General features: G+C 46.0%; 1 protein-coding gene across 1 annotated transcript; it reads right to left on the bottom strand.

The window, feature by feature from the left end:
• Positions 1–3,007: 3,007 nt before the first annotated feature.
• On the bottom strand, positions 3,008–9,881 carry thoc6 (THO complex 6). Its single transcript, XM_042003835.1, has 13 exons — positions 9,736–9,881; positions 6,465–6,556; positions 6,323–6,387; positions 6,130–6,233; positions 5,565–5,602; positions 5,445–5,493; positions 5,299–5,370; positions 5,098–5,200; positions 4,966–5,015; positions 4,833–4,895; positions 4,499–4,609; positions 4,295–4,423; positions 3,008–3,127 (listed from the first exon to the last, which is right to left on the bottom strand). The coding sequence occupies exons 1-13, from the start codon at positions 9,748–9,750 to the stop codon at positions 3,047–3,049; spliced, it is 972 nt and encodes a 323-aa protein (XP_041859769.1). The 5' UTR covers positions 9,751–9,881; the 3' UTR covers positions 3,008–3,046.
• Positions 9,882–11,436: the final 1,555 nt, after the last annotated feature.

The raw sequence follows: 11,436 nt of genomic DNA, 5'->3' as shown, positions 1-11,436 counted from the left end.
CTTTCACTCGTCAGTTCTTCATCGTCTTGAATCAACTTCAGGGTCCATCAGGGTTCTGGATCATCCTGTTTTCACTTAAGTCGTCTTACTTTTTTTAATGACAAAAAAAAAATGTCAAATTTTCTCGATAGCTCGTCTTCATATTCTATCTTTTTCATTATGTCTCCATCATGTCCTCGTCATGTATCCATGTCCTCATTATGTCCTGGTCATGTCTCCATCATGTTTTCGTCATGTATCCGTCATGTCCTCGTCATATCTATCCCCCAGACTTCCATTATGTCCTGGTCATGTCTCCATCATGTCCTCGTCATGTATCCATGTCCTCATTATGTCCTGGTCATGTCTCCATCATGTCCTCGTCATATCTATCCCCCAGACTTCCATCATGTCCTCATCATGTATCCATGTCCTCATTATGTCCTGGTCATGTCTCCATCATGTCCTCGTCATGTATCCATGTCCTCATTATGTCCTGGTCATGTCTCCATCATGTCCTCGTCATGTATCCATGTCCTCATTATGTCCTGGTCATGTCTCCATCATGTTTTCGTCATGTCCTCGTCATGTCCTCGTCATATCTATCCCCCAGACTTCCATTATGTCCTCGTCATGTATCCATGTCCTCATTATGTCCTGGTCATGTCTCCATCATGTTTTCGTCATGTCCTCGTCATATCTATCCCCCAGACTTCCATTATGTCCTCGTCATGTATCCATGTCCTCATTATGTCCTGGTCATGTCTCCATCATGTTTTTGTCATGTCCTCGTCATATCTATCCCCCAGGCTTCCATTATGTCCTCGTCATGTATCCATGTCCTCATTATGTCCTGGTCATGTCTCCATCATGTTTTCGTCATGTCCTCGTCATATCTATCCCCCAGGCTTCCATTATGTCCTCGTCATGTATCCATGTCCTCATTATGTCCTGGTCATGTCTCCATCATGTCCTCGTCATGTATCCATGTCCTCATTATGTCCTGGTCATGTCTCCATCATGTCCTCGTCATATCTATCCCCCAGACTTCCATCATGTCCTCGTCATGTATCCATGTCCTCATTATGTCCTGGTCATGTCTCCATCATGTCCTCGTCATGTATCCATGTCCTCATTATGTCCTGGTCATGTCTCCATCATGTCCTCGTCATGCATCCATGTCCTCATTATGTCCTGGTCATGTCTCCATCATGTTTTCGTCATGTCCTCGTCATGTCTATCCCCCAGACTTCCATTATGTCCTCGTCATGTATCCATGTCCTCATTATGTCCTGGTCATGTCTCCATCATGTTTTCGTCATGTATCCGTCATGTCCTCGTCATGTCCTCGTCATGTCTATCCCTCAGACTTCCATTATGTCCTGGTCATGTATCCATGTCCTCATTATGTCCTGGTCATGTCTCCATCATGTTTTCGTCATGTATCCGTCATGTCCTCGTCATGTCTATCCCTCAGACTTCCATTATGTCCTGGTCATGTATCCATGTCCTCATTATGTCCTGGTCATGTCTCCAGATTTCTTCCATGTCGACCGGGGACTGGATTTGCAGACCTGGTTTATTTGGTTTTAACTTCTTAATGTGAGAAAATGAGGTGGAACTTTTTTCTTTCATCTCATTGATGAAAACGATCGATGCTTCTCCATCGATCTGATTTCTGTAAAATTCTGTTGGTTTAAAAAAATATGGAATCTGTAAAGAGAAGGAAAAATGTAAATTCAGAAAAACCAGAGTGGTTTTCTTTGGGAGAACGTTCCATCGTCCGTCCAGCATCTTCTGCTTCCAGCTGGTTACGTGTTTAATCTTCAGGACAGAACTAAAGTCAGAAACTGGTGGAAATAAAGTTTAAAACGGGACTAAACGAAAGGCCTCGATGCTACAGAACATCCAGCACCATGTTGCCATGGTGATTCCAAACAGGAGGAAAGAGGATGCCCAGTTTACGTGCAGTTAAAATGCCGACTTCGGCTGTACTGGGAGAGAAGTTCTCACAAATCAAACGGATCCTCCAGGTTTTACATCCAGACCAGGTAACGGTGCATGTTGGAACCTTGGTGTTGACCACCAGGGGGCGGAGTTTTACCAGACGAGGTTTTCATCAGTATTCAGTTTCTAATCAACTTGAGCATAAAAACCTGGACGTTTCCTCCAGCCTCAGACAGACGGAGACTCTTCAGATCTGAACGTCCCAGGAGAACCAGATGCCTTCACCTCGTCTTCCAGTTCTACAGTGAGCAACCTGGACTTATTCTGGACCAGGACCAGGGGCCTCATTTATCAAGCTGGCATAGGAGCAAAAACCAGCATACGCCAATCCGTCGGCCTCTGGAATTCATGAAAACCAAACTTATTGGGAGAATGTTCCTACCTCCACGCTGCTCTGACCCAGGTGTACACACAGAATCTGGGAAAACTGCGACACCCAACGGTCCAGAATAAAATCAAGGAAATGATGAGAAATGTGAAACATTTGTGCACATTCCACTATGACCCTTTGCTCAGGTTTCGACATCAGGTCCCTGGTACTGTGACTCTTGACAAAATTCCACTGGATCTCAGCGTTCCACATTTTCCCATCAGAGCTTCACTCAGACTGCAGGTTTACTGGAGGTTCCTACAGGTTCTCAAATAGAATGGGAACCAGAACCTCCAGCTATTGGACCCTCTCTGTGGAACCGGCTCCAGGAACCAGAACCTCCAGCTATCGGACCCTCTCTGTGGAACCGGCTCCCAGTCTGGCTTCAGGAACCAGACCCTCTCCACCTTCAGATCATCTTCCTGATAGATCTTATAGCAGGTCTGGCTTGGTGACCCTGATCCATCCTTTCGTCCCGTAGCTAGAGGCCTAGACTGCCGGGGGACGTCCCATGATGCACCGAACTTTACTCTCCATGTGGAAACACCACGTTTCTCTTCTTTTTTCTGGTGTTTTGGTCTCTGAATGTGTTCCAGGTTAAGCCTGAATGGGGTCCTGGTTTAGTTTTCAGTAAAAAAAAAATGACACAGGTTAGATAAAAAAGGTTTTTATTGGGTTTTAGTAGAAACATTAGAAGCTGAGAGAGAACGCCCTGTAGGACGTGTTGGTGAAGACGTCAATGCGGCTGCTGCTGCCTCCCACCGTCAGCACCTGAAACACAGACACAGTTTATCCGTCGACTAGATGGACAGACAAGCATTTACCCGTCGGCCCGGACGATAGACACACCTTTACCCATCGGGTAAAGACAGACAAGCATTTACCCGTCGGCCCGAACAATAGACACACCTTTACCCATCGGGTAAAGACAGACAAGCATTTACCCGTCGGCCCGGACGATAGACACACCTTTACCCATCGGGTAAAGACAGACAGGCATTTACCCGTCGGCCCGAACAATAGACACACCTTTACCCATCGGGTAAAGACAGACAGGCATTTACCCGTCGGCCCGAACAATAGACACGCCTTTACCCATCGGGTAAAGACAGACAGGCATTTACCCGTCGGCCCGGACGATAGACACACCTTTACCCATCGGGTAAAGACAGACAGGCATTTACCCGTCGGCCCGGACGATAGACACACCTTTACCCATCGGGTAAAGACAGACAGGCATTTACCCGTCGGCCCGGACGATAGACACACCTTTACCCATCGGGTAAAGACAGACAGGCATTTACCCGTCGGCCCGAACGATAGACACGCCTTTACCCATCGGGTAAAGACAGACAGGCATTTACCCGTCGGCCCGAACGATAGACACGCCTTTACCCATCGGGTAAAGACAGACAGGCATTTACCCGTCGGCCCGGACGATAGACACACCTTTACCCATCGGGTAAAGACAGACAGGCATTTACCCGTCGGCCCGAACGATAGACACGCCTTTACCCATCGGGTAAAGACAGACAGGCATTTACCCGTCGGCCCGAACAATAGACACGCCTTTACCCATCGGGTAAAGACAGACAGGCATTTACCCGTCAGCCCAAACGATAGACACGCCTTTACCCATCGGGTAAAGACAGACAAGCATTTACCCGTCAGCCCAAACGATAGACACGCCTTTACCCATCGGGTAAAGACAGACAGGCATTTACCCGTCGGCCCAAACGATAGACACGCCTTTACCCATCGGGTAAAGACAGACACGCCTTTACCCGTCGGCCCCATGGACAGACAAGCCTTTACCCATCGGGTAAAGACAGACAGGCATTTACCCGTCGGGTAAAGACAGACAGGCATTTACCCGTCGGCATGATTCTGCTCTAGCTGCTCTCAGATGAGGTGTACGTGCTGCGTTCAGGGACTCACCCGGTGCTCTGAGCTGTTGGTGTTGAACTGCAGCGTGTTGAGGCTCTGAGGTGTGCACGGGATCTGAGCTTTGACATCTCCACCCAGCAGACAGTGGGACACAAACGGACCCTCCCCCGCTGCCAGGATCTGCACACACACACAGCATTGTCGTCGTTGGATACTAGATTTTTCCTGGACTCTGTATCGGAACCAGTTTCTCACCATGTCCTGATGGAAGGCGGCCTGACGCTGGCAGCCCCTCAGACGGAAGATGGAGGTGGGCGACAGGGAGCGGAGGTGCCACAGAGACAGAGACGGACCTCCTCCACAGAGCTGCAGCAACAGGACACAGGTCAGAACCGTCACCTGCACAGGTGAGGCCGCAGGCAGCGACCAGACCAGTCCGGGCTGATTACTGATACCAGCAGAACCTGGACTCATCTACAGTTTCATGTCTGAGGGAAACGTTCCAGCCTAACATCTGGAACCTGAGGACTGATAAGGAACTACCTGGATTCACCACTCAACAGCACCCGAACGCATCATGCCTGCTCACCATCCAATCAGAGTCCGTGGTCAGACAGCCGATCCACTTCCCGAACTGAGGCCGAGCGCAGTCCTGAAACACGGCAGACTCGTCATCACTCTGATCGCGTTATTGATCCATCAGCTGATCGTGGGAGTCTCACCTCGTACTTGTAGATCTCCAGGCAGTGAACGCACCGACCCGTCCGGCTGTCTGCAAAGCATCATCATCATCATCATCATCACCATCGTCATGCGCCTGCTGACGAAGATCCAACATGGCCGCCGTCACTCACCCCACATCCTCACGGCTCCGTCCTCGCCACCTGACAGAAGCTCCGCCTCCCGCTCCCTCACGCACACACAGTGCACGTAGTCCGTGTGACCCTGAAGGATCGCCTGAGGACACACACACTGTTGCTATGACAACAAAACCCAAGCCTTGGGAGGGTAGTTTGGTCACCATGGCAACAGCACAGGTGGCGAAGGGGACGCACCTTAAAAGTTCCGTGTTCCAGGTCCAGGATGTGCACGTTGTTGTCTCCGGCTCCGACCACCAGACTGTTGTCCTGACACACACATGCAGTAAACGTCAGCTGGTGTGTGTGTGTGTGTGAGTGTGTGTGTGTGTGTGCGCTCTCACCCTGGGGCTGAGGGCCATGGAGTTAATTTCCGGGATCTCCAGACTGGACCTGCAGAGACAGACAGACATGTGAGTGATGGCGGTGTCTTCATCACTAACAGGAAGTGGAGTCTTCCTCACCTGTAGCTGGGTCTCTTCGTCCACAGAGGTTTCACATTCTGAGGAGACAAAACGTCCACGTCACACACACCTGACACACCTGTTTGCTAACCCACACGGGCGCCACCTGCCAGAGGAGGCGCCGCTCTAAGCCACGCGGGCGGCGGCCTAGGGCGCCACCTGCCGGAGGAAACGCAGCGGTGAGCCACAAAAATGAAGATAATAAAATGCAAACTAACCGGTTAGGTAACATTTATCCTGGTTCAGGAAGTAATTCATTAACTGGTTCATCCTTTATCTGAGATCTCTTTGTTTATTCAGATGATTAAAGACAAACTGATGGAAATAATAATTTCAAGGATAAAATAATGATATAAATAAATAATTAAAGGAGAATATAATGAAATAACATTAAATTAGTAATAATGTCTCAACGGGTCGGACATGTTTCATGACACCATCCTGGAAACGGTTCCAGAGTAGAGGAACGCTGGTTTTCTAACATCAGAATGTTCTAGCTGCCACAGACTCCAGACCATCATGTGGACCAGACCGGTTTCAGCCGGTCCGGCCACGTCCTCATCACCTTCTTGATGAGCTCGGTCCAACTCCAGGCGCTGATTTCCCCGTTACCTGCGCTCAGCAGGACGCCGTCCGAGGACAGAAGACTGAAGACCGGACCTTCGTGAGCTGGAGATGATCACATGACTTATCAGCAATCAACTCCCAGAGCAGCCAGGACTCAAATCAAACGCACCCCACAGGTGTGCTGGACTCACCTGTGAAGGTCAGAACTGGTTTGTAGTGGGCAGCGGTGGCGTCGGGGCTCAAAGCTGCTGTTAGGCTGAAACACAACATCACACAGGTGAGCTTCAGAGGAGTGACAGGTGAGTCTGATCGGGTGCGCTTGTTTCGTCTCACCTGAACAGGGCGATCTCTCCGTAGTTGTTTCCAGCTGCCAGGAAGCGGCCGCAGGGAGAGAAACTCTGGGAGAACACCGACATGTGGAGGAGCTGCAGACGAGACGTCCACACTGTTCGTTATCCTTGTTTTTTATCTTTATTATGGTTTATTGTTGGTTCAACCCAGCTTTATTTATAAACACTTTAAAACAACGCACTGGAACAACGGTAATAAATATGTAGACAACTTTTACGAGGCTGCCTGTCTCAGCGCTCGGAGGGAAGCGGTGAGTGATGCAGACACAGCCGCCGGCAGAGATAACGGAACTCCTGTAAACGTCGTGTAAAGTTTGGATCTTTGATCGAGTCCTTCTGGACGGTGTACTCATTAGAAACCATGCTGCACCGTCACGGAGCACAGCACCTCCGACAGACTAAGAGACTAAGTGGTAGCGGACTGGATTTGTGTGGTGGAGGTCAGCACCAACCCATCCGAGGATCCGAGACTCCGGCTTGATCCTACAGCAGCAGCCTCCGACCTAGTAAAACCGGCTCAGAAGTCTTTTTTTCCTTATGAAGCAGAAAATGTATGAATTCAGGAAAAAGCCAATAAGAGGAATGGATCTGTTATTTAGGCACAGGAAACATACATGTTTATATCTATGAGATACGACAGACGTCCATTTCAGCGCCATCAGGATGACGTCACACATCTGATCAGTTGTGGATGCTAACGTCCTGCTAGCATGGTTATATGTGGTAAGCATGGTTATATGTGGTTAGCGTGGTTATATGTGGTTAGCATGGTTATATGTGGTTAGCATGGTTATATGTGGTTAGCATGGTTATATCTGATTAGCACGGTTATATCTGGTTAGCATGCTTGTATGTGGTTAGCATGGTTATAACTGGCTAGCTTGGTTATATGTAGTTAGCATGGATATATCTGGCTAACATGTAGTTAGCATGGTTATATCTGGCTAGCATGGTTATATTTGGTTAGCGTGGTTATATGTGGCTAGCATGGTTATATGTGGTTAACGTGGTTATATGTGGTTAGCATGGTTATATGTGGTTAGCGTGGTTATATGTGGTTAGCATGGTTATATCTGGCTAGCATGGTTATATGTGGTTAGCATGGTTATATGTGGCTAGCATGGTTATATGTGGTTAGCGTGGTTATATGTGGTTAGCATGGTTATATGTGGTTAGCGTGGTTATATGTGGTTAGCATGGTTATATCTGGCTAGCATGGTTATATGTGGTTAGCATGGTTATATGTGGTTAGCATGGTTATATCTGGTTAGCATGCTTGTATGTGGTTAGCATGGTTATAACTGGCTAGCTTGGTTATATGTAGTTAGCATGGATATATCTGGCTAACATGTAGTTAGCATGGTTATATCTGGCTAGCATGGTTATATGTGGTTAGCATGGTTATATCTGATTAGCACGGTTATATCTGGTTAGCATGCTTGTATGTGGTTAGCATGGTTATAACTGGCTAGCTTGGTTATATGTAGTTAGCATGGATATATCTGGCTAACATGTAGTTAGCATGGTTATATCTGGCTAGCATGGTTATATGTGGTTAGCATGGTTATATCTGGCTAGCATGGTTATATGTAGTTAGCATGGTTATATCTGATTAGCAAGGTTATATCTGGTTAGCATGCTTGTATGTGGTTAGCATGGTTATAACTGGCTAGCTTGGTTATATGTAGTTAGCATGGATATATCTGGCTAACATGTAGTTAGCATGGTTATATCTGGCTAGCATGGTTATATGTGGTTAGCATGGTTATATCTGGCTAGCATGGTTATATCTGGCTAGCATGGTTATATGTGGTTAGCATGGTTATATCTGATTAGCACGGTTATATCTGGTTAGCATGCTTGTATGTGGTTAGCATGGTTATAACTGGCTAGCTTGGTTATATGTAGTTAGCATGGATATATCTGGCTAACATGTAGTTAGCATGGTTATATCTGGCTAGCATGGTTATATGTGGTTAGCATGCTTGTATCTGGTTAGCATCATACTCCTGGAGGGAAATTATTAATGTAGCACAAATCCGAGTCATTTTCAGCGGAAGACTCCGGCTCTGCAGCTCGGTTCCGATGTTTTTGTCCATGTGACTCACTTCGCATTTTTAACAACAGTCTGAACGCAAATCCCCCCCATTTTTTGTTTTTACAGTCCGACCCAGACCGCTTTCCTATGTGGTCCTAGATGGGATCCTGGAAGCGACGTCAGTCTGAACCGTCATGTCGCATTTCATCTAACTCTGACGTCACAGAGATACGTCACAATTCTGCGTTTCACCATATTTCCTGTGTTGTTGTCTTTTCCTTCGTGATTGGAAATGAGAACGACTAAACGCCAGCAGGGCCGTAAATATCTGAACCAGTGAAGTAAAGCAGTGAAAGAGGGGCGGTGTATTTACAGTTAGCATGCGTTAGCGTGCGGGTCGGGTTTGGTGATCATCCTAACGGGTGCGGGCTGGTAAAACTGGACCCGTGCAGGACTCTGCAGACCAGCTGGGCTGCATTAGCTGTTCATGCCTATGTACAGGAGAAGGCCCCACTGCGCCACCAAAGGCCACGGTTCACACCTGCTGTCCTCCTTTCTTTCATCAGTTGGCCTTAATTATCGGTTCAGACAGCAAGAACGTCCACACTGGACAGACGTGAGGCATCCAGTACGTCCAAAAACACTACGTGTTGTCCTCTGCGCATGCGTGTTACTTCAGAGCCGCACACCGTTCACATTTCAACGAGATGAGGGTCGCAGGGAAAGGATGATGTCAAGTTTAAGTATTAAAACCTGCAGCGTAAACGTAGCCTTTGACGTCAGCTCAGGTCACGTGACCCCACCGAGACAAAGAGCCGTAGGAGGCTGGTCTCCTCCAACCAGACAGATCTATGAGTAAAATCAGCTCCAAACTGCTCTAAGGTCCACCCGGAATTTAAGAGACGATTCACTTTACTTTCATAGTGTTTTAAAACTTGTTATTTGACGTTTCCTTTGATTAATAAGGAAGAATATTTAAAATTAGCTTAATTTGAAACGCAGTTTGGTTCAAGTCTTTTTCTAATTAAACGGTCTGATGCTTGGAATCTACAGGAGTAAAAACATAAACACTATCTGGGTTTTGCTATGTTAAAGTTTTCTTAGCAAACAGGATGTGAGGAATTAACATAAGTCATGAATTTAAGAACAAACGAGCGCTTTGATGTTTCTCATTGCCCGCCAGAAGCGCGAGAGACACGAAAGGAACCAGGTTCACCTCCACTGGACCCATCCTGGTCTCAGGAATCCTCCAGAACCACCGGGACCGCAAGAAAACCACCAACAAGTCCAAACCCAGCGGAGAAGAGCCGAGCGCGCCTCAGCGGGGAAGACACGGAGCGAGTCGAAGGAATATGACGTCACATGGTCGCAAAGCATTCTGGGACATGAAGTAGAGAAAAAAGTCATATTTTAGCTTTTGATCTGATCAGTTGTTCTCAGTTAGAATATTTTATAAATTAATAAATCTGTATAAATATGATCTTTCAATTTTAAAATTAATGTTAAAAAAGTCAATAATAATCATTTAGTGAATTAAAATTTTCATTACTCTTTATATATATATATATATATATATATATATATATATATATATATATATATATATATATATATATATATATATATTATAGTAGCTACCTTATGTACATGAGGACAATAAAAAAAATTACTGAGGCAAATGAAAACTACATTAAGAGAATAGCAATGCACTGAAAGAATGGTAATAAAATGTGTGCATCACATTGGAATAAAATGTAAGAATGTTATGCTGATCAACAGTCAGGATGATGATGATGATGAGCCAGAGGAGGAAGAAAACTGTTTCCAGTTTGAGTCTCCAAACATCTGCAGGTGTATTTATCATCCACCTGCAGCTTAAAACATTTTCATCTGCTTTAAGTGGAGTTTTTTCTGAAAAAGGGACCATACAAATGAAAATATGCCAGATGATTTCTGATCATTTCCGTCCTTGGACTCCAGGTTCCAGCAGCTGAAGATCTCAGACCCCCGTCTGGTTTATGTTTTACATCCTGGAGCTGCAGGACCACCCTGTTCTGATTAGCTCATCAACTTTATTATCCAAAGTAAACAGTTATCTTGAATTATCATATTCATTTTTTATTATTGTCTGTTTAATTATTTCCTTTTACATGTTTAATTATTTTTATAATAACGATAATAAAAACGACAGTTTAAATAAATGGGTCTTAAGCTGCTTTTTAAACGTGTCCATGGAGCTCAGAGATGTAAAATCCACCGGGGGAGGTTCAACCTGAGATGCTGAGAAAAGGGACCAACCAGACGAGCTCAGAGTCCTGCTGCTGGTGTCGGGCTGCTGCAGAGCTTTGACAGAAACAGTACACGGACCCTGCAAGGCTCTGAAAACAAGAACTAGAACTTTAAACTATGGACCTGACTGCTGCTGAAAACCAGACTGGATCTTTCAGCCTGCAGCTGCTTTCTGAACCACCTGCAGCCGGCTCACAATTTTACATCTTTATTTATTTTCCACATTGTTAGAACAAATAGAGATACACAAATAAACGTGGTCGGCAGGGTTACTGACATACAGAATGAGTTACAGTATAAAACAACCATCCACAGCAGCAGAACAGTTAAGACAAGGATGAATTAAATCTAGTCCCCAACAGTAAAATGTCCTGTAACCCATGAAATCTGATTTATGATATGAAACGCGATTTAAAGCTGGGCCAGAGGAGCTCCCACCAGCCTCCCATCCTCTTTGTCTGCCCAAGATTACAGTCTTGGATGTGTCAAAAACTGGTTTGATGTCATATTTTTCTGTAGTATCAGATACTCCCACTGGGGCCCTTTGTGGACAAAAATGTCCCATTGACTTCCATTAAAACTATATTTTAACCTCCCAGTCATTACAGTTTAAATCTATTAGTGCTGT

This window comes from Melanotaenia boesemani, chromosome 2 (genome assembly GCF_017639745.1).
Source record: "Melanotaenia boesemani isolate fMelBoe1 chromosome 2, fMelBoe1.pri, whole genome shotgun sequence".
NCBI classification, from domain to species: Eukaryota; Metazoa; Chordata; class Actinopteri; order Atheriniformes; family Melanotaeniidae; genus Melanotaenia; species Melanotaenia boesemani.
The sequence above is the reverse complement of the archived record's forward strand: the minus strand, read 5'-3'. Positions and strand labels throughout refer to the sequence as shown.